The sequence below is a fragment of the Trichoderma harzianum genome (genome assembly GCF_003025095.1).
Source record: "Trichoderma harzianum CBS 226.95 unplaced genomic scaffold M431scaffold_17, whole genome shotgun sequence".
Classification (NCBI taxonomy): Eukaryota; Fungi; Ascomycota; class Sordariomycetes; order Hypocreales; family Hypocreaceae; genus Trichoderma; species Trichoderma harzianum.
The window spans coordinates 12,977-35,020 of NW_020209265.1; the positions used below are offsets into that span (position 1 = coordinate 12,977).

General features: G+C 45.8%; 10 protein-coding genes across 10 annotated transcripts; 6 read left to right on the forward strand and 4 right to left on the reverse strand.

The window, feature by feature from the left end:
- Positions 1–1,280: 1,280 nt before the first annotated feature.
- On the forward strand, positions 1,281–2,252 carry M431DRAFT_9817 (hypothetical protein; the record flags this gene model as incomplete). Its single annotated transcript, XM_024925012.1, has 5 exons — positions 1,281–1,291; positions 1,413–1,600; positions 1,652–1,779; positions 1,857–1,935; positions 2,008–2,252. 5 exons carry the CDS (start codon positions 1,281–1,283, stop codon positions 2,250–2,252), a joined length of 651 nt encoding a protein of 216 aa, XP_024769199.1.
- Positions 2,253–2,459: 207 nt separating this feature from the next.
- On the reverse strand, positions 2,460–3,778 carry M431DRAFT_500009 (hypothetical protein; the record flags this gene model as incomplete). Its single annotated transcript, XM_024917877.1, has 3 exons — positions 2,460–3,383; positions 3,413–3,599; positions 3,657–3,778. 3 exons carry the CDS (start codon positions 3,776–3,778, stop codon positions 2,460–2,462), a joined length of 1,233 nt encoding a protein of 410 aa, XP_024769200.1.
- A 726-nt stretch (positions 3,779–4,504) lies between these two features.
- Positions 4,505–4,909, forward strand: M431DRAFT_9818 (hypothetical protein; the record flags this gene model as incomplete). The annotated part of the gene is made up of 2 exons (XM_024925013.1): positions 4,505–4,580; positions 4,641–4,909. 2 exons carry the CDS (start codon positions 4,505–4,507, stop codon positions 4,907–4,909), a joined length of 345 nt encoding a protein of 114 aa, XP_024769201.1.
- Positions 4,910–5,645: 736 nt separating this feature from the next.
- M431DRAFT_542653 (hypothetical protein) lies at positions 5,646–7,321 on the forward strand (the record flags this gene model as incomplete). The annotated part of the gene is made up of 5 exons (XM_024921130.1): positions 5,646–5,931; positions 6,215–6,311; positions 6,364–6,394; positions 6,462–6,534; positions 6,590–7,321. The coding sequence occupies 5 exons, from the start codon at positions 5,646–5,648 to the stop codon at positions 6,832–6,834; spliced, it is 732 nt and encodes a 243-aa protein (XP_024769202.1). The 3' UTR covers positions 6,835–7,321.
- On the reverse strand, positions 7,081–8,580 carry M431DRAFT_500010 (hypothetical protein; the record flags this gene model as incomplete). The annotated part of the gene is made up of 6 exons (XM_024917878.1): positions 7,081–7,320; positions 7,390–7,628; positions 7,693–7,759; positions 7,822–7,929; positions 8,000–8,388; positions 8,460–8,580. 6 exons carry the CDS (start codon positions 8,578–8,580, stop codon positions 7,081–7,083), a joined length of 1,164 nt encoding a protein of 387 aa, XP_024769203.1.
- A 1,156-nt stretch (positions 8,581–9,736) lies between these two features.
- M431DRAFT_534667 (hypothetical protein) lies at positions 9,737–11,530 on the forward strand (the record flags this gene model as incomplete). The annotated part of the gene is made up of 1 exon (XM_024920928.1): positions 9,737–11,530. The coding sequence occupies one exon, from the start codon at positions 9,737–9,739 to the stop codon at positions 11,528–11,530; it is 1,794 nt and encodes a 597-aa protein (XP_024769204.1).
- Positions 11,531–13,363: 1,833 nt separating this feature from the next.
- Positions 13,364–15,312, reverse strand: M431DRAFT_486527 (hypothetical protein; the record flags this gene model as incomplete). Its single annotated transcript, XM_024916387.1, has 5 exons — positions 13,364–13,633; positions 13,707–14,069; positions 14,130–14,424; positions 14,509–14,570; positions 14,650–15,312. The coding sequence occupies 5 exons, from the start codon at positions 15,310–15,312 to the stop codon at positions 13,364–13,366; spliced, it is 1,653 nt and encodes a 550-aa protein (XP_024769205.1).
- A 789-nt stretch (positions 15,313–16,101) lies between these two features.
- Positions 16,102–18,262, reverse strand: M431DRAFT_512722 (hypothetical protein). The gene has a single exon (XM_024919892.1). The coding sequence runs from the start codon at positions 18,039–18,041 to the stop codon at positions 16,329–16,331; it is 1,713 nt and encodes a 570-aa protein (XP_024769206.1). The 5' UTR covers positions 18,042–18,262; the 3' UTR covers positions 16,102–16,328.
- Positions 18,263–19,516: 1,254 nt separating this feature from the next.
- M431DRAFT_486529 (hypothetical protein) lies at positions 19,517–19,870 on the forward strand (the record flags this gene model as incomplete). The annotated part of the gene is made up of 1 exon (XM_024916388.1): positions 19,517–19,870. The coding sequence occupies one exon, from the start codon at positions 19,517–19,519 to the stop codon at positions 19,868–19,870; it is 354 nt and encodes a 117-aa protein (XP_024769207.1).
- A 1,107-nt stretch (positions 19,871–20,977) lies between these two features.
- M431DRAFT_486530 (hypothetical protein) lies at positions 20,978–21,649 on the forward strand (the record flags this gene model as incomplete). Its single annotated transcript, XM_024916389.1, has 1 exon — positions 20,978–21,649. The coding sequence occupies one exon, from the start codon at positions 20,978–20,980 to the stop codon at positions 21,647–21,649; it is 672 nt and encodes a 223-aa protein (XP_024769208.1).
- Positions 21,650–22,044: the final 395 nt, after the last annotated feature.

A 22,044-nucleotide genomic window follows, 5' to 3' on the forward strand; every position in this document is an offset into this window, starting at 1 on the left:
TATTAACTAAATTTATAAAAGGAATTATATAGCTTACTTTCTTAAAGGGTTAGCAGGTTATATTTATCTTTATCTATACTATCCTAGTTATTATCTTCCCTCCTAAAGCTTAACGGGAGCTATATAATAACTAGTATTATATATATTTATTAATTATATAAAGTAAAAGAAAAGATTTAGTAAAATATAAAAAAGTTTTACGTATAAATAAAAATATTATATATAAAATACTAAAGAAAGAAAAACAGCCTATAGAAAATAGGATATATAACTTTTTATATACTTAAAAAGGAGTAACCCCTTCTACTTTATAATTTATAATACCTTTTCATAAATACGTAATTTAAATATAAAGCGTAATTATATAAAGATCCCCCCTTTTATCTTAATTATAGAAGATAAAAGTACTATTAGGGAAGGTTCTAGGATATTTAAATAATATATTAAAGAATATTATATATAATTTTAGTATTAGCTATGACTCTGTAAATAGCTTCTGCTACTAGTAAAATAAAGGTTACTTCTATAAGCATAAGTTACTAGCGTAACTGTAATCCTAAGAGCAAATAAGTAACTAAACTACTAGTACTTCTGGTCCTTAATACGCAGCTGTAGATCTCGTAAAATTATCTCTAACTCTATATTACCCTAAGGCAGGTCCTAATCCTCTAATTCTATAAGCTACTTAAAAAAGTTATTTAAATTATACTCAGCCTTATTTAGCACTTTTATTACCTTTATAATACAAAGCTTTTTAACATTATTAAAGTACTCTATAATTAAGTCTAGGTACGGAGTGTGGCTCAGCACAAAAGTTCCGCAGTTATCTCATTCTAGTAACTTGGATATATCTAGATGACGCTAGTAAATCCTCCTCGTCCTCGTATGCATGTGAATGCATGTTGGTTGGCCAAAGTACGTTTACACTAGTCAGGGTGCGACCAACAACAAGGTCACATTTGTCATGTGTGGTCATATATTCGTGTACGATCACAAACTTGCGGCATTTTCCCCAGCGGGGAAAAGAAGCGAAGGTATGGATTCAAGGCTATGTGAAAACTAGAGATAGTCTTTTTAAACATACAAACTCTTAAAGAATTGGTGAAAGAGTGTTGGGACTTTGACTTACTCTACCTCAACCTGACCATTCTACCACCTTACCTAGTCCGCCAATCTCAGAAGAAGAAAATGGACGATGAAAAGGAATCATTGGAATTACTTTCTGAATCTGACCGTTTTATTCCAAGGCCTTTATCGGATCCCAGACAACGACTTCTACCATGGATAGCAAGTACAGGAGTGCTTGCTTTCATTTCACTTAGCCTTATAGCGTACACATGGGTTCTAAAGCCTACCTAGTTTCCAGAATGGAAACAGTCTGATTTTCGTGAGTATTCTTACTTAATATATAGTCACGCTGATTTTGACTCAAGCGAACAAGCCGCTGCGAGAGAGTCGATTGAGTATCACCACGTTCGATTTCACGGAAATGCAGAGTACGACGAAAATGGCCAATCTTTTATCCCAAATCCTTCCCCAATCGACTACATAGGGCCACCAAGTCCCGCGGTCGATGACGCATGGCGTAATCTCACCGGAGGTGAGTGTTTACCTATAATCTTCACGACCTGAGTCTTACTTTGCGTCATAGAGAGAGACTTTATGATTACAAAAGACGAGGCACGAGCGCTTTGGCCAGACGAATATGAGATTCATTGGCATCATAGAAAAGGAGGGTACACTGTGGGACTTGACGTCTTTCATACTCTACATTGTCTAGTAAGTACTTCTTTTCTACTAACGAAATCCCACCGTTCTTGGTCCCATGTCAACGACTAACTGTTTAACCCACTCAGGATAACCTTCGAAAATATTACTATCCTGAATATTATTCAATCGATCCCGAACACAAAGAAGCAGCATTGAAACATAGAGGTATATCCACCCCTTTGCACACCATATCCGCACTATAGTGGAATGAGCTGATCTTAGTTGGTATACTTGCAGGCCATTGCATCGATCAAATTCGCCAGTATATCATGTGTGCCGGGGATATGACCGCCCACGGGACTCGATACTACACAAACCCAGGGCGCAACTACGCCGACTCAGATGTTGTTCATACTTGTCGGAATTTTGACAAACTGAGAGAGTGGACGAGAAACCGATACCATGCCGGTGGCAAGCTTCATCTACCAGATGTTGATGTCTGGGAGCATTGGAGAGGAGAGACTCAAGTGTTCCAAGAGTGAGGAGCCAGTGGCGATAATTTACTTAACTTCGGGGTTCAAATATGTAAACTCATCAACCCTTTTGATACATAATAGTCTTCTACTTATATCTTTCACTTCTAAATCTTCGTTACATTGATGTACTAGTAAAACATGCCTTCTCTACCCAAGTAGTGAAACGTTCACATGTATCCTCCACGGCCGTCTTGAATATGTCAGAGAGCCAGATTAGGACAACCCGGTTACAACCATACCGAGCCCAAATCCAAGCTGATAGTGGAAAACTGAGTCTGTTCCGGTAAATTGCCAGAAGAACGGAACAGTAAAATACCCAAAGATATGTAATATTGGCTCATGTATGAGGTACATGGAGAAAGATATATTACCAAAGTATTGTGCTGTAGCAGAGCTTAAAGGAACTTGAAGGTGTCTTTGCCGAGATAGTGCCCATAGAATGTTAGAAGCAGCAATATCATGCCAGTATCGATAATTGGGGGTAATGGCGCACAGAAACTGATAGCCAAGGACGCAGTCTGTTGCCTGGTTGTGTCGGGGAAACGATCCAATGTATAGGCCCAACAGTAGCAATAGAAAATCCAATATGTCTCCAAGATAACCCAGAGAGTGGTGATTCTTGGTGTTTTTGGATTGGGGAAGTGTGTCTGCTGAACGAGAAAGACTAAGTTGGGATAACACCATCCCAGCCAAGAAAGGTGCGATATCCCAGCGGCCTTGCATAATGGCATATGCCATTTGGCCGCAAAGTATACACAATCGGACATTCGGCCTCACGCGTGCGAGCATGAGGCACAAAAGAAACACAACCAATGATCCCTTGTATGATATTGGTATTGTCCAGAGATGAGGGCCGTACTCTAGGCGTGGGACATCCCATCGCCATGGATTAACCAGCTCATCAGTCACGAACTTTGTCCAGCGAAGAAACTGAAGCCAAAATGAACTCTGAACTACAGGATGAACTGGTCGCCTACCCGGCATATCGGAATATGGAAAGGAAAACCTCCCGAGCTGGGCAAGTACCATGACAAAAAAGGTTGTAATAATAGGTGGAGAAAAGAGACGAATTGCTCTCCGAAAAGTCGACTTTGACAAACTCAGAAAAAGAGCCTCATATGCTGCTACTTGAGACAGCTTGAATGTTTTGATAGAGAGGAGAGGACAAAGCCGGAAACAATGAAGAACATGGGCACCAATGGACCAGCATACATGAGGCGTAAGATTGGCAAGCGAAGTATTCCATAGTAATTCTCATATCCATAGCCGTAATCCATATGCTTTTGCCACGGAAGAGAGAAATGGCGGACAAAAATCAGGATAGAGATGAGACCTCTTAAGCCATCTAGATAGCTTGTTGTGTGTATATTCTTTGTAGAAGTCGGGCGATAAGTTGAATCGGACTGTAACCAGCTTGGCAAAAGCAATACGCCTAGCTTGACCATTGCCCGATAGATGTGTTGAAAGAAATGGAAGGCACAGTACTTGGCTTTTTGGCGAGTAGTGCCAAATCTCTCCATATCGTTGTCCATATTCTTCTTTTTTTTTACTATGGCAATCTCAGGGTTGAGAAAAATAGAGTACACAATCCCATGAGACCTCGCTTGCTATAGAAGCATCGTACTTTTGCATACTTTTTACCAACATGGGAAACAAACGAAAGCCTAGTTTGTTGATTCTATCCCACTAATCAACATTTTACTTTTGTCTTTGTTGCCTTAATATTCGTCATCGATATAATTCTGACATGTCGTCTTAATTGCAGAGAAGCTGTTGGTGATACTTTGATCTACTTGTATTTACTAGCGCCAACATGCATAAGTCTTCTGGCGAACTTTTGCTTTCGGCTCAGGATTGAGGTAGAAGCAGAGTGAAGATCCTCATCGGCTGTTAAAGGAAGGAAGAAACAAAAGTGCCGCTATCTATGCGATAAGGCGCAAAAGTCATCAGGCGCGATATCGCTCAGTCATGACAACAGGTTGCTGTCTCGCTCACGAATGCTGTAACGTTCATGTACCCACTTCATAAAAGGCGGAAGGCATTTTAGCAACCTGTTGATGAATAAGTTTTATTTGTATGACCATTGGCTTATAACAATATTGAGAGGTACTGAAGTAGCCCATATCCGAATCATGCTGGAATTAGGTATAAAAGGTTGGTGCATTTTCTTCTTATCTACCAGCAGTGCTACTATCTTCCAACTTGAAGAATCTAAACTTTACATCAATTTGGACACCATATCAATACTATAGTCTGCTATGTTATTCACCAAAGCAATAGTTGGCCTACTGGCTACAGCGTATATCACAGCCGCTGTTGCTATCCCAGCCCGGGGTAAGTAGACACTATAATGCGTGAAGTTGAGTCAGTGTTAACTTTTGCACACATATCTAGGTGCTTTGGATCTTGCTGGACGCTCAATTGATGTAGTTGAGGCTAGCTTCAGAAAGCGTTACGAGGGTGATGACGAGGGAGATGGTGGTCGTAAGGGAGAAAAAGTGAAACGGTATGAGGGTGATGACGAAGGAGATGGTGGCCGCAAAGGCGAAAAGGTGAAGCGTTACGAAGGTGACGACGAAGGGGATGGTGGCCGTAAGGGCGAGAAAGTGAAGAGATATGAGGGTGATGATGAAGGAGATGGCGACCGTAAAGGTGAAAGGTGAAGCGGTATAACGGTCATCATGATAGTGTGTAGTCTATAGGCATCGCTAATTACCCAGCTTAGAAGTATATCTTCCTAGAATTCAGCGTAGGCAGTCTTGTCGATAAACAACTGTTCTACATCCATATCGCAATATAGATAAAGATGTTGATTCATTAGAGATTGGCATGCATTATACAGATGTGAAGCTGATGTCGCACCTACAACAGACCATACGTTGCATCTGAAACCACTTACACCGTCCTTAAAGTCCCTTTAGAGCATCTGTTAGCATCTACAATACGAGAAAGCAGTATGCGTCATTAAATTTAGGAAACTACCTTTATCAATTCTGGAGCATGATCCTGCGAAAACTTGACTGATTTTGTTACCAAGCTATTCAATGATCCAACATGTTTGAGAGTCTGTATCACTAGTCTAAGCACGAGATGTAGTCAGTCACACGTTGGCAGTTAGCCGGATACCAAGATGCCGGATATCCGCCGGCATTACGATGCCGGGCCACCCTGATTTCCCCAGGCCTTTTGTAGTATTGAATTCCTTCAGTGTAACATGCTGTTGGTTCGAGCCCTGGAGGCGATATGGACCAGAATCTCCACCCCCACTAGGATTAATGTTCCGAAGGAGCAATCCCCAAGCCAGTATACAGGTTGTTCGAACTTCTGCGTTATGTTGAATGGACATCAAAAATTGTCATCACTCTTTTACTGATTCGGCAATTTTACGACAGGGCTACAATGTGGCGAATTAAACGCTCATTACAAAATATGTCGTTATTGGAGAAAGATTATGCGCCCTTGGGCAGAGCGTCAATAGAAGATTCTACGAAGAGCGAAATTGATGATGGTATAGAGCTAGAAGAAGTTCATTTACGCTCAAGGCGATGGACACAATCACTACCTTTTCAAGCTTTACCGTGGATTCTGACCTTGGTATTTATGGCCATCTCTTTCGCTCAATATGAACTCAGAGACAAGTCTTGTCAATCTGAAGAATATTCTCTACTTCGCCCAACCGATTTCAGTGCGTACCTTGATGCGGCATAGAAGTGCTATAGAAACTGACCATCCGATATGATAGAGTCCGCATCATCAGAGATTGAGTTGGAGATAGTGACATTTACTGGAGCTCCTGTCTTTATGGAGAATGGCACGTTCCACGTACCAAATCCAGGGAAAACAACATACACTGGGCCCCCTTCTCCCGAGATTGACGACGCATGGGAAGAAATCACAGCTGGCAAGTCAAAAAGAAAAATGCGATTTGGGTTAAATTCTTATAATGAGTATTGCTTACTGTGATGTAGGAAGATATTTTCGAATCACTGCTGAAGAAGCCATCGAGGCGTTTGGAAGTGCCTCGGATGTATATTGGAACGACAAAGTGGGTGGTTATATGGCAGGGTATGTGCTCTTTAACAGCTGAACATTTATCGAGTTGTACTGATCGTTCTAGAATTGACATGTTCCATGCTCTACATTGCTTGGTACGCTTAACTTTATCCGGATTCCATATTTCTCAGCCAATTTGAAGGAGTCTAATGTAGTGATTAGAACCGGCTGCGGCAATCATTTTGGCCGGAGTACTATCCACCATCTACGCATCCAAATACAATCATCCACCAAGGTATGCGCAGCTGATTTAACCGTAGCGTTTAAAGAATTGCATGATTCACTAACAGGGTTTGCTTGCCATTTAGAACATTGTATCGATCATATTCGACAAATGCTGATGTGCTCCGGAGACATGACCTTAATACCTACAGAATGGACGGATTACTTAGAAAGAAACTACGTAAACTCTGATGTTCCGCATACATGCCGGAATTTCGCGAAACTTCGAGATTGGGTCGTCTCACGGCACAATGGATCAACCATGGTCCCTGAGTCGTCGGTGAAGCATCATGGAAAACCCCAAGATCAATAGTGGCTATAAGAGACGAGAGCCTACTGTCGAGGGAGGAAACCACAACACAGGGCGCCCGTAATAAGGCTGCAAAGGAATTGATAGCAGGTATCAAGACCAAATGTATTCGTAACTGCATGTACTCCGTATATATCGGGTATTCTAGAATTTTGTTTGCGCCCTGCTCGTCTATGCCGCAGTCAAGATTGTTGTCAAAGCGCCCGCTCCCATTGCGAATGCCACTGTCCGTATTTACATCGTCACCCCCTAGACCTCGTTTACAGCCTCCTTCAGGTCCTTGACGTCTATTTGCCCTTCTTTTGCTTTTGCGTTTCCAGGGTGGCGGCTGCCCTTGTCCTTGACCTTCTTCTCCTTCTTTGCTGGTGGGGGGTAGGCCTTGATGGCAATCTCCTGCCATTCTTTTGACGATTGGAACTCTGCCTGGATGGGGGCCAGCAGCTCGTTTAGTGATTTCGTGACGGCCGCCTTGAGAATTTGTGGTGACAGCTATTGAAATGGTCAGTAATTGTACAGATTATAAAAACCGACAGTGGAAATCGTTCGACTCATACGTACCACGTCATTTCTGTAATCTTCGTGCATCTGAGCGATGCTGCTGTAAACCAATGGCTCCAGACCATCTCTCTCGCGGTCGACGACAAACTCTCGCTTTCCACGCAGAGCTGCTACCGGCAGCAAAACGTATTCGACAAAGGCCAGGATGCCATTCTCCTCAACCACCTTGGGGGTGGCAACGGCCTTGCGGATCTTCTTGGCGACGACATCGGGGGCATCCAAGAGGTCGATTTTGCTGTCTGTTTATCACGTATCAGTGTCAAGTCGTTTGAGCTCTCGTTATGCAACTAGAGGGTCCCTTACCTTCGTCACTGGAGCTCATCTTGGCGCCCTTGAGGCCAGGAACCATGGGGTTCATCAAGTGGCATCGCTACAGTATGTTTATTAGAGACAATTCGATGCGAGCAGTGATCGGATAATTCGTTGGCTCACCTCCTTGTATCCCAGCTTGGGCAGCCAGTCCTTGGCGGCGATGAACAGTTTGCGCTGATCAAGACCACCAAACTGAGCATCCACATCCAGGTACTGCTCATCAAGAACCTGCAAGCGTACTAAATCAGCACAAAGATCCGCCACACATAAATGCCATGACCACGACGCCACCACCTACCTGGAGAATGGGGTAAAGCAGACCAGACAGAGGCGCATTGTCCGTCTGCTTGACCACTTCAGCACCGGCCCTCTTGGCATCGTGCTCTGAGATGACAGACGACAGCTTGTAGACGTCCATGATGTATTCGGGGCTCTTCTGGTACGAGCTGCCCTGCACAAACTTGAGCTTCTCGGTCGACACGCCGACAGCCTTGAAGATGGCGGTGATGACGAATCGGTAGAACTCGACTCGCAGCTCAACCAGCTCGATGGGCGCTTTGAGGTTGTCGAGGAAGCCGTGGATATCGGCGAGGAGGATCGTCACATGGCAGCCGGCGGCGAGGTACTGGGCAATCTTGATGGCGGGAACAAAGTAGCCGCAGTGAGGACGGCCGGTTGTCGCGGTGCCTAATGAGAAATGTCAATTGTTAGCAATCACATTAAGCATCTCGTCTCCCATCTATCCAATCCAAACATACCCCAGTAAATCTTGGGATGGCGGCCCTCGTCCAGGATCTTCTCGATAATCTCCGGGTTCAGAATCTCGGCAAGATTCTCGCGGATGAGCGCGAGCTTCTCGGATGCGTCTGCGGCGGCCATGGCGCTTCCCCTTGTGAATTCCTTCAAGTACCTGGTTTGATGCTTCTGATTTCTCTCGTTTGCGGTGGTTGGTGATGCAATTCGCAAGTGTCGCCTGTTATCCAACTTTTTTTTATCGAACCTACCAAAATGTCCTTTTATCGCGGGGCAGATTGACTCACTCAGAATGAATGGCGGGGTGGTTTTTTGCGACTCGGCGATTCATCGGACCGCAGCGCAGGTACATGCCAAAAGTATCTTTCTTTACGCACCAACTGTGCGTATGTAATTAGGATTAGTCAGCACAGCAATCTTCAACTCTTTCCTCATTGGGCATTTTGAAGACGCCGTGTCTCGCAGCATTTCGGCATCCGCGGTATCCGGAATACAGCAGTTGATTGCAATGACTCTGCATCGGTTCATCTAATATATTTCTCTTCCTATAACGGATCACTTATAATTCACATCAGTCTACGTTCATCATGTCTCCGTTTCCTTTGTCTCCTTTGGTCTACTATATGCTAGGCGGACACTCGATTTAGATGACTACAGGGTAACAAATGAGCATCTTCCTCTCACCACTCAAGTTCCGAATTCGATTGAACCACCGCAATTGGATAAGGAACATCAGATGATTATGATGTAATCAAGAGTACTGTTAGTGACAAACTGATGGGACTCTGTATACAGCTGTACGTATACAGCCCACTGGTAATTACCTTGGTAAGTTGTTCAACGGCATATCGCCAATTCCTTCTTCCCCCTTTGCCACCTCCCCAGGTTCTCCATTACAGCACAGCTGCCGAAGTATCTGCCGCCTTAGTCACTCAAATTAGCTAATGGCGTAGTATTTTCCATGCCGGCATCGTTTTAACCTCACATGGTACTCCATACACTTCATTCCTATTCGCTTTGTGTGATGCCTTATTCTTCAGCTGTGGGACGCTTCCGGTAACAATCCGGCTTTAAAAAGTAAACTCGGTTCTTGATTACTATTTCATAATGTGGAGGTAAACCGAGGCCGAGAGATGTATATAACTTGCTTTGAGCAAACGGATATTAATCAATCGTCTCGTCTATAAACCTCACTGTAATCGATTCACATCCTTGATAAAATTTCGGCTACCGAGCCTTACTTATTATCTACTCTGCTGCCATTGCTACCTTTACTCAAGCCATGGCCCCTGGAAATCACGAGTTCCTCGTAGAGGCCGAGTCCTTTGACGACTTCGGCGGCTGGGTCTTGGATTCCCAATTCGAGCTGGAGATGGGGTCACCGTACCTTCTAGCTCATGGCAACGGGACACCAGTGACTGATGCTACAACCACAGTCCAAGTATCACAATCCGGCAATTACAATATATGGGTTCGTGCCAAGGACTGGGTTCCTGATCACCATCCGGGGCGATTCAACGTTGCTATCAATGGACGTGTCCTCGATACAACCTTTGGAGAGAATAATAAAGATTGGAGCTGGCAATCCGGAGGCCAGATAGAGCTTTCTTCTGGCTCACTAAAGCTTGCGCTACATGACTTGACCGGATTCTGTGGTCGCTGCGACGCTCTTTTCTTCAGCACCGCCGATGCTCCTCCTCCCGAGGCGGCAGATGAGGCACAACGCTTATGGAGAAGGCGGCTAAGGGGACTTCCAAATGAGCCAGTCGATGCAGGAACCTTTGATGTCATCGTAGTAGGAGGCGGAGTGCCCGGCATCACTGCTGCTCTAGCATCGGCACGTTTGGGCGAACGTGTGGCCCTGGTTCACGATCGTCCGTTTTTGGGTGGCAACGCAAGTCCAGAAATTGGACTACGCCCACGAGGAAAAGTCGGTCGGCTTGTCGATGAAATTTATGAGCGTCGTGAGAATGGTGATCTAATTGCGCTTCAAATACTCCAGGCCGAGTCTAATGCAACGGTCTTTACGGAGTATACAGTTTATTCAGCAGCAACCGCTAAAGGAAGGATTACTTCAATCGATGCCCGTGATGCTCGGAGCGGACGTGAAGTTCGCCTCTCTGCATCCACCTTTATAGACTCTTCAGGAAAAGCCATTCTTGGAATCTACACAGGAGCAGAGACCTTGTTTGGACGCGAGTCTAGGGACCAATACGGCGAAAGTCTGGCACCTTTACAAGGTGACCAGGCACATCACGGCAACACGTTATTCTTTCGTACCAAAATGGCGTCATCGCCAGTTTCCTTTCCAGCCGTTCCCTGGGCCACAGCGGTATCCAAAGAGTTCTCCAACCTCTCAGGCCAACTTGTCAAGTATGGAGAGGAGAACGGCCAGGGTCCTCGTATCGAAGACGGTGTTGGCCCAACATCTCGCCCACGCATGCGGAAAGAAATGACGCACTATTGGGAATATGGTCAATTCCTCGATCCATATAAGAACGGAGAGCTTATTCGTGACCATCTCCTGCGTGCCATTTACGGCACATTCTCCAATGTCAAGAGGTTTGAGCCCGAAAAGTATGCCAATCTTGCGCTAGATTTGGTTGCTTTTGTGCCCGCACAGGGAGAATTCAGGAGATACAAGGGCGATTATGTTCTTACGGAAAACGATGTTCGTAATCACAAAACGTTTCCCGATGCCGTTGTGCAAAACGAAGGAGCATTTTGTCTCCATATCCCTGGTAACAAAGACTATGACTTCCGGCTTCAAGACTGGGAATGGGATGAGCGGGATGGAAAGCCTTACGACATTCCGTTTCGCTGTCTCTACTCTGCAAATATCGACAACCTGATGATGGCGGGGAAGCATATTAGCGTAACCCACGTTGCTTCATCAAACACAAAGTTTATGGGCAACGGAGGGCAACACGCCGTTGCTGTTGCGGCAGCTGCCCGGCTATGCAAAAAATATAAGACAACGCCTCGAGGTATCTGTGAGAAGCATATAGATGAGATGAAGGATTTGATTAACAGAGTCTCGGAAGGCGATGCTCTGATTCGCTCAAGTCACTTGTAGATTTACTCTATACATGTGTTATATGAGGTATACTGTCTGCCACTGAGTGATACTGATCCAAGCGTTAAGAAAATGTATTTATATGTACCGTCTTGGATAGTCATCGACGTCTTCTGTGTTGAGGTATTGGAATAGGAAGCTCGTTCGAATGTAATTTTGTTTGATCTATAAGCATTTATCAGCCACGGCAGCACGTCTTCCAATCACGGGGTTTGCTATTCAAGTAGCTTAGAAGCTCAAAGTCAACTGCCATCGTATTTAAGTTGAGAAGCGTCACTCTTTCTTGTAGTCTCGGCAGATCATGAGACCCATTAAGCTAAGTGATCTCGATATATCAGGCAGATAATTTACTGAGAAACTGGGAAAACTATTAGGAATTATAGTCAAGAGAAACCATAAGCTCACCACTCCGTTATACTTTACATCTCTATGCGCTTCGTTTAGGGAACTGAAAAAGCAACATCGGAAATACGGAAAGATACCTTTCACGGAAAGATGCCTTTAACGGAAAGATACTTTGCTGCCATCATCTAATCTCTGATTGGGTAGATGAACTCATCCATCTAGGCCAGGGGAATAGGAATGCCAGCGCGACAAGGATCAGGCTAGAAGAGGTAACGGTCAGGCAGCAGGTCATCGTATGTCGTGGAACTATAATCTATAAACCTAGAACAACCCACATTAGGAAGCTCTTGTGAGCATTGGTAGGGCAGTAATAGGAACTAGCAGAACGAAGGGGTGCTAGAGGTGTAGCCGGAATAATTACGCATTATTAGTTGCGGAATGAAAGACTACTTGTATGGATCGGACTTTCGGCGCGTTGCCGCTTTTCCGGGGCCTCTTAGTGCACACGTGTGGAAGCAAACCTCCGAAATGGGCGGAGTTAGTATCCAAAGAAGAGAGATTCGGAAAAGCAGAAACTCTTATATATCTCCGTGGCTAGTAGTTGAGCTTTTCCGGAATTCCGAAGCAGGTTTAGAAGGGGGCGATGCAGCTAAAGTGGCTGTGTTCCTTGCTAGAACTGGAAATGATGGTAGGATCAGGTTGCCGTTCTGGCAGGGTGCCAAAAAGGGTCTAAGATGCGAAGGTGCCAAAGTAGTAGACATAGAACACTTATACCAAGGTAAGGTAGGAAGGCAAGATTCCTGGAGAAATGTCTAAAGAGTAAAGATATCACGGTGATCTATCTAAAAAGACGGATAGATACTCAATTTCGATGTTTGCCCTATCTAATTCCTTGTAGCTATGACTTTGGGAACAGAAGCAGAATGTTTCCTGAGATACTAAGAGAGTAGAGAGAGATATTTGGCACCTCGATGATACTTCATTGGCACCATGTCATATTTTGGAACCATCCCAGCAGGGGTTTCGAGAATTCCGCACTGCACCATCCCTGAGCATGCTATGGGTTTCCACCAATTACAGCAGCAGAAGACCGACAAATCTACTTGCAGCTAGCCATCCTCAATAACACTGCTTGTTTCGACACCCATTGTCCGGCTTTCGCTTGCGTAAAGCATAACAAGTGCTGCGATTAAAGGGCAGAATTGAGCTGCTGCCTGGTAGTAATAAATGCCAAGATTACCATTACCTTACTCGGGCAATTATGCAGCTAGGTTAGCTCAGCATCCTGAGTTTAGGAACATGGGGTGTAAGTAGTCTCAACTAGCAGGTAGTACAACCAGGAGTAAGCCAGGCGTCACAAATTAATAGACAATTCTTTTCCGTCTCTACCTATCTCTGGATTTTATATACATTCGGTTTTAGTTAGGGCTAGATTCACACGCCCACTATTACTGTTTCTTATGCGCATTGTGCCTTGTTATCACGCACTTAGAGAACGAATGGCACATCACCCCACGAGTTAAATGTGCTTGAAGCACTGCCCTTTGGACCTGTGGCAAGAACATCGAAAGGATGTTGAGGGGCACTCTCGTCGCTGGCCAACCACGAGCCGGTATAGAGAGTGTAGTTGGTCCCTGCAATCTTGCCGGAAGCCTTCATGGGGGCTACCTCCGCAACCCATGGGCTTATGGTAGCACTGAAGTTGGAAGGCTGAGGAACGATAAGCGAGATGTTAGTATACTGGTCAGCATTGTAAACCTGAGTCATAAATACTCTGTTAGCTACTCCACTCTTATTGAACACGGTGACGCACAATGGGAGTCAATCATACCGCTGCAGTCACATTGAGTTGTTGAAGAGTGACACCGTTGACAGTTTTCGTAGTTTGTGTGCTGAGGCTCATCTGTGGTTGAACAGCATCAGATAGAGGGAATCCGGCGCCTCCATTGTTATAGGTCGTAGTCTTGCCAGTGCCGTCTGTAATGTCAACGGTAAAAGAGGATATGCCTTGTTCAGCAGGAATATTGATGTTGTAATCAAGATACACAAAGCTTGGGCCGCAGTTAGGATAGTCGCAGGTTGAAGTAGATATGTTTCCAATAACGACAGGCGATGTGGCAGGCAAAGCCGCGCCGGTGCGTGAGACTGGCTTGACCAAGGCCTGGATGCCACCTCCCAGTAAAGTGTCGACAATCTGAAAAGTTAGTTCCTGAAGCTCTCATCCGTTCTTGTTGGTGCTATTACTAGTACTTACTCTTAAAGTTAGACTGACGGTCAGCGTCTTATCCGCATTGACATCTATAGACCACTTTCTTGGCTTAACGGGCAGGGGTTGAAGAACATCAGTTAGCTTAACACTTGGTGGCACCGTATTGATCATACGTTCCAACAGAGTAGCGCAGGTCTGAGAGAAGAAATCTAGTGATTCAGCCATTCGTGAGATCATATCACCGCCGTCAGCGTTGAAAATGCGGAAATCCGACCGCGTTGTCTCATTATGGCCAAATGCAAGCGGATTCTGAGAAATATTGGCCACAAATTCCTTGGCACTGGTTGGTCAAAGATCAGTTACCTGTCGACAGGATGGGTTCAGGGGAGCGTCAGTTGACCACGAGGTGCCAAGACAGACTTACACCTGGTTGTCGAAATTGCTGGTCGTCGTATCAAAAAAGACCGTATTGTCATTACCGAAAGGCTAAAATAGTCAACATTAGTCGCCACATGCATGAATAATCGCTAAGCCTCTGTTGGTCAAAGAGAGTGGATATACGAACGCCAGTAACTGGAGGGGGCTGTGGGTTCGGCACGATTTCTGGAAAATCCACACCATGCACACCTCCAACGGTATGCCCACAGGCAACAAGGGCAATCATCTCGGTCGTGTTGAAACCCTGCCTCACGAACTTTGCAGTGTGTGTGGCAAGGTCCTCCTGTGGTTCTGGAACGCCAGAAGGGCCGGGACCGGTTGCATCAACACGACCCGCCCTGTAAGGGAGGATGATATTTCCATTTGAGCATCCGCCAACTCCAAAAACTGCCCCCATAGCGAATAGGTCAGCTAACGAGGATCGGGTGGTGTATCTTGGCCGGAAAAAGTCCAAGGTTTCTTGGAAACCGGCGCCGGGATTCTCTGGGCGATCCTTTTCGAAAACAATCGAGGCATCTATTCCTCCAGTGCCAGCTTGCACGTCTGCCGTGGCCATGTCATGGTATGCGTTTCTGATCCACTCAGCACCAAAACCACGCCCGATGGCGAGGCCACTGGCACTGCAGGGAACAGCAAAGGTGGCAAGGCTGCTTTCGAAAGGGTTCTGTTGTTCGAACAACATTTTCTCAAGCTCGTCAGTTGCTTCATTTGGCCAGACATTGTCGGCATTGGTGGGAAGCCAGAGCGAGCAGGTAGCTAGCGTATAGGCAATGGTCTTTGTCCAAGCCATGGTTACAATGATGTCAGAAGAAAAATGTTAACGAGGTTTTCGAAGAGAAATACGAACATCTATCGGGCTCAGTTCTGATCCTCCTTTATAGTAAAAGTTTCGTGAGGAGCGCTTCAACCTGGTAAGTCATGAACGAGTTATCCGGCCTGGTTTCGAGCTCTCGTGTCTGTCAATGACATGCATTATGATGTGTTAAGCGCTAGCCCCAGCTTCCTATTTCAGTATCATGCCTTTTAAATGAGTATACTGAACATGGTCCAGACTATAAGAAATAAGCAATGCGTCTATTAATGGATGCCTACGACTTACGACCTACCAGATTCGCCCGTGAAAATTGATAGCGTCGGTTTTGAATCTCAATCCCTAGGGTTATTGGTTGTGGGCCGAGAATATCAGAGCAACAATAAGCGGTGTGAACAAGAAATTCTCTACACCCAACATAGTTAGTACTTGAAATGGCTTCCTATTTCAGTATCATGCTTTCAAGATATAAAATGAAGAATAGTGATGTTTATACAACCTACTTGGTTTGTTTGTAAAGTAGAAGCCAGGCGTAAGGGAACTCTAATGATAGTCCATATACTTACCGATGGCTTGAAGTGAGTGGAAAACACATGGAGGTGTAAGAGGATTTATGAACAATGAGTTGAAAGGTTAGGCTCCTTGATGCTCTAGCTACTTGCAATTGTGAGAAGTGTGCTTTCATGGGGTTGGGTGGTGTGATGGGAGTCCGCCATGTTGCCGCAAAGCCGAGAATTAAGGAATTAAAAATATTAAATATTTATTTATGTTTATATGTAACCATTAATAGCATAGTACTGAAAGCAATTGACTAACAAAGACAAAGAAAACGACGGTATGTCATCAGTCTCTTGATCCGTTCCGCACTGGTATTGTAAGCAAGCTCAAGCAACATTTCAAACCACCACCCAGAACCCAATCGCCAGCATCTTAATAATACATGTGAATTGAGAAGCACACAAATGAAAAGTCATAGAAAGTATTGTCTCCCGTCATTACTTCTTCTTTCCAGCTCCATTGACATTGCTCTCTGTCATTGCCCCCTGAGCCGCGTTGAGTCGGCCAAACTGCCACTCAGGAAGAGTGATACCAGTCTGCTCGTTGATCGTAGTCATCAGTGGTGGAAGCATCTGGTAAACATTGCGCATGACATCGGTTGATTCCGAGCCGCTGCCCTGGTTTCCGGTGTTCCAAACGCTGATCTTGGGCTCCAATCCGCGAATAGCGCTCGCGTTGGCCTTGGCGAGCTCGACAAGGGTGCCGTCCTTGATCATCATGTATTGGAGAAGACCAGCTGGACCACCAAATGCAACAGAGAGCTTGCCGTATGCGTCTGCCATTGCCGTGATACCTTCGGCTTCTTTAAGGGTCTTGACAAGGGCGGCCTCGGCGCTCCGCACACTTGCTTCTTGGTTTGCCTCGGCTGTCACACGAACCCTATATGCCTCTGCGTCGGCAGCCTTTTGGCTTTTATAAATCTCAGCGTCCGCTGCGCGTTGATTAGCCTCTTGGTTTGCCTCGGCCGTTACCCGAGTTTTGTATGCGTTTGCTTCAGAGGCCTTTTGACTCTTGTAAACCTCTGTATCTGCTCCTCGCTGGCTCGCCTCTTGGTTTGCTTCTGCAGAAACACGAGTTTTGTATGCGTCTGTATCTGCAGCGCGTTGTCCAGCCTCCCAATCTGCCTTTGCCTTGGCGTTGAGTTCATACGCGAGGGCATCCGCGGCTTGTTGTTTCGATTCACGAATGATAGTCGCTTTGACGACATCTTGGGCTCGAAGACGTTCCATCTCGGCTGCTGCACGCTTGACTTCGACTTCTCGCTTCAAATTCTCGTCCGTAGACTCAAGAGTGCGCTTAGCAGTGACCCGGGCAATCTCCACATCTCGTGTAAGAGCAGCTTGTTGTGTATGGAGGCGCGCCTCTGCCTCCGCGCGCTCGATGTCTCGAAGTGTTCGCTGCACCGCCGTCTCTGCATTTATCTTCGCAATCTCCCTTTCTTGTTCTCCCTTCTTCTTGGCTTCACCGACGTTACCTCGAAGCTGAGCTTCGGCAACGTCGATTCTTGCCTGGTTCGTTGCACCTTCGTGGGCCTTCTTGGAGAGCGATTCGAAGTAGATGGAATTGGGAGCATCCTTGAGTTCCTTGACGTTCGAGTTGTAAATTTTAAGGCCGAATTGCTGGAGTTCACCCTGGATATTGCGGAAGATGCGTCGCTTGAAAACCTCACGTTCGGTGAAGATTTCTTCCATGGTCATTCCGGAAACCAGAACACGCGTCTCACCCTCGATAATGCCCTTGACAATGTTTTCGACATGATCTCGCTCTGCAACTACCCTGTTGCCGCTGTTTGAGCGAGCTAAAAGCATCGCATACTTGACGAGAGCGTCTCCAGAGTCTTCTTGATGGCCTGTCGTCTCATAATTGTCTTCTCCATCATGTGAGATTGTTTCTGCGGTGACTCCTCCTTTAATGTTGGCCCCACGCTGATTGACGTCAGGTCCAACTGTGAATACAACAGGGAGAGAGAACTGTAGTTTCTCCTTTGTCATTGCCTGGAGATCCATGGCATAGTCGTGGGGCTGCACACTGAAACGAGTGTATCGCTGAAACGGCCACACCCAGGCAGCTTTGGTGATTCTAACGGTACGAATACCCATGCCAGTGATGGCAAGGTACTCGTCCGGCGCAGAAATCTTGTAGGACGCCATGGTGACTTGTTGGTGTGTGCTTAGAGAAGATGTGTTTGGATAAGGAGTTGTGAGGGGAAACAATTAGAAGAACAGCAATAGAAGTTGGATATGAGAGATGAAAGGGAAAAAAGAGTAGACAAGAGGAGCAATTTATGTAGATAACAGACGATTGGTGTAACTTTAAAGGTGAGTTTAAAAGCTTCTTTGTTCAAAGTTGTAGGGGGTGGCTTAGATTGAACATAGATAACTGCGCGCGAATTTATACAATGACCAATGTGCGCCGAGACGCAGAAACCTCCAAAAGTATGCCCATTGGATTGCCCCGAGAGCTGCTCCCTCGCTTTTCCGCCTCACCATCATTGGCTTATAAGGCAGGGCTGTTTAGTCCAGACAACTCGGTCAACCAGAGGTGGTATGATGTATGGCTCGGCGGTGGCGCAGCGATCTTGATGTTCCAGAAGCTTTCCCCTACAGGACGCCAAGGAACACGAAAGTGAGGCGGATCGCGTCCAATTTGGCAAATGCCGGCGTTGGACTCCTCAGCCGCAGCGGCCTAGTAACTTTTGGCGTGGGCAGATTCGGCTCAGCTTGATGCAAGGTGAACTGTCCTACAGTCCTTGATCATCTGACCGCTGTTTACACAAAGTATAAATTCCAATCTCCATGATTTTATATGAGGGGTTTTTATCTTGCCATTTATAGATGGCATTTGCAGGAGTTGCAGATGTGGCATTCATTGACACGACGTGAGTCAATGCGGTATTATATACAAATGAGCCTTGCCTTGGTGAGCTTATGGCGATCGTAGTGCAGTAATATGATTGGATCCATGCGAAGTGCAGGCCCCATTCAGGCGACAATGCATGGGGTGCATGTATGGGGTAAGGGGAATAAGCGGAACTGTAACAAGTTGCGAAGTAAAGTCTAAGTATTAGAAGAGGAATAGTCTTTAGTTATTTTAATTTTGACATTTCCAACAACCTTATTGATAAGAAGAGTACGCAAATCACTCTCTGCTAGATCTTTGGCTGCAATACGATGCCGCAATTTCGGCCGTCTTGGCAGCTGAACACAGTATTTCTTTAGCAAGAGCCTACCTGTTCAAGCGATACGAAACTGGATGCCTAAGATAGAGAGAAATTAATGAGCAAAGTGAATGTATACGACATAGAATTAAAATAAGAATCATGTGTGGGATTTCTAGAAAACGACTACGGTAACACCTACTAAAGCAGATAGAGAGACTTCCGTATAGCATCCTAACGAAGAACGGTCAGTAGGGATCTCGCCAAAGTACCTTGTAATGGGGCAGTCTTAGAATATTATTAGGATTTCAGGTATAAATAAGAAGGGGTAGCGTGAAATACCTTAGTGGCTAAGCACGAGCTCCAGCTGTCTCATCATAACGCTGAGCCGACGAACAGCGCGCGCTGGCGTCTTCGAGTGCTTCGAGTACTGGGCATGTGAAGATTAGTTAATAGGCGACTGGAGTAATGAACGAAGAGCTTGAGGCGCACGAGGAGCTTGAGGCAATTGAAGAAGTTGAGGTGGATGAAGAGGAGGATGTTGAAAGAGAAATTTTTACTTCGGAGAAGAGGAAGAGAAATAGAAGAAAAAATATTATCTTCTTAATCTACCACATCTACCACATCTACCACATCTACCACATCTACCACATCTACCACATCTACCACATCTACCACATCTACCACATCTACTACATCTACTACATTTACTATATATATCCCATTTACCACCATCTACTATATCTACCCACATCTACTATGACTATTAACATCTACTATATCTATTCAGTAATTTCTGAATCATCTTGCTTCCCGCGCTAGTTCAAATAGAGGTCTTACGAAATCTCAGATGATGACAGCGACAATGACTCTCCGTATCGCGAGCAGCTTCCAAGTTTAATGTGTGGATCAACTCAGCCAGCACCAAAGAAGACCGTGACCTTTCTATACTGGGCTCCTGAGTCCATCATTCTGTTTGACGAGCAGGGGCCTTCTAATGCCGATTAAATGGAAGACGAAGAGTTCCATTGTGCTGTATCTATATTGTGGGAAAAAGGTTTCCACAACAATAACCCGCAAAACAGGAAGAATTTTGAGAGGTTTGTGGAGCAAGTAAGACGCTTCTTTCAATACCCGCCACAGGTTTCAGGGTCTAAAATGCATTTCGAATTATCAGCAAACAACCGACTCAAACGAGACCGATGGGCGTGAGAGAGCGGCTTGAGATGGGATGTGTGGACACGACTTTGGGAAGGCGCCAACTTTGGAGGAGAGAAATATTCGTTTGACACTACGAGATATATGCCTAGCAAGGAGTGGGATGATGGGCCGGATCTGTTGCTTTCGATTAATGTCTAATGTACTGTGGTGGGCTCTGGGGTGGTGATCTTGGAGCTTGCTTCTGTAAATTTGCGATTTCGAGTTTTCAGCTCCAGTGGGCGAATAAGAATGTCCTTTCATTTACGGTCCAGTGATGCTTGATTAGCAGGCGCTGCTATGAGAGGTGGGCGGAAACGAGTCACGTACACAAGAGAGGGAGAATGTAGAAAACATGCCGATGGACGTTGTCAGACAACAATTGGGTCAAGCAACGATCTGGGACGAGAGAGATCTTAGGGCGGATGGGGTTTCGTCAGGTCGTGTCTCTTCTAGATTGTGGCCGTCCGATAGACTGTAGGGAAACTGGACTACGATAAATGAACATTAGCATGTGCAAGAATGGGGGACAACTGGGCGCCCATGGCGTAGCAACATGGTCTGGGATTGTATAAGATCTGACAGCGGACTTTGCGGAGTGTGGAAGAGCAGTCTAAGCATAGGTAAGAGAGAGGTATCGGAATAGACAGCAGTTTCAAGGCTACATTCAATCAAGGCGGCTCTGCGCGTAAGTAGGGCCAGGTTGCTTTTCCGAGACCCGTGAGAGACAGCATGAAACGGACGATGTCAATGGCCGGTGAATTAGTGCCCAGTGCCCGCAAACGCCGTGACCCACCAGGTGAAGGGGACGAGTCTGACTCCGACACCGACTCTGACTCGGAGGGAGACACAGATGACGAGGATGACCAACCACTCAGCAGGAAGAGGAAAGGGGGGGCTGGAGCAAAACCGATTGGCAGGAAGGCCAAGAAGCCGACACGCCCCTCGCCGGGACTGTTGGGCCCCTCTCCGGATGTGTGGACCGACATCGACTTCAAGCTTGAGCCAACAGGCGTTAGTGCTGGGCAGAGATACCTACTCCATCATTCATTGTTCAGGCCCGCCAATTTTGAGGCAGTGAAGCGTCACGTCTCGGGTAAAAACATGACGACCTCCTCAGACAGGAGGAAGGCATTCGATGATGCCACTCAAAGAGCCCTTAGGGCCCTTGAAGCTGGAGACTCACATGTGGTGCCAGAATGGGTACCTGAGGCTGACGATGCTGATGGCTATGGACAACGGAAGAATCCAAAAATGAGTCCATGGGTTCCATTAGTTGATAGATTGGAGTTACTGAATAGATGGCCGGGGCTTTATTTTGCAAAGAGATATGCAAAGTTTTGGCCCATGACGATGGCTCAATTGCTAAGTCCAGTAGAAAGACCAAACGAGGACGTCGATTAGTGAGCTCCTACGGGTACGATCTGACTAGGCGTTCATTTTCGCGATACGTAAAAGGAAGCAAAGTGTCCAATGTGTGAATGAGTGGTAAATATCTGGATATTATTCTATAGAAGAACTACAATTTCACCACGACTCCCATTGTCCCGCGATCATCCTTGCTCCATAGCTACCTTGTACCATGACCATCCTTTCTCCATAGCTACCCTTGTTTTATATTGATGAATTGTATTCCCGACTGATAACCTTCCGTCTAGGTGTCAGTAAAGCATTCAGAGATGCTCATGCTAAGTTGGTATGTGGCAGCAAAAGGGCATCGTAGATTGAGACATGGCAATGTCCAAGAGTCGGCTGAAAGTGTGAAGAGCCTCGAGCAGCTCCAGTCGTTGAAGGAATGA

Excerpts from the sequence above, each read along its gene's own strand:
- M431DRAFT_512722 (XM_024919892.1), bottom strand. The coding sequence starts at position 18,041 with ATGGCGTCCTACAAGATTTCTGCGCCGGACGAGTACCTTGCCATCACT.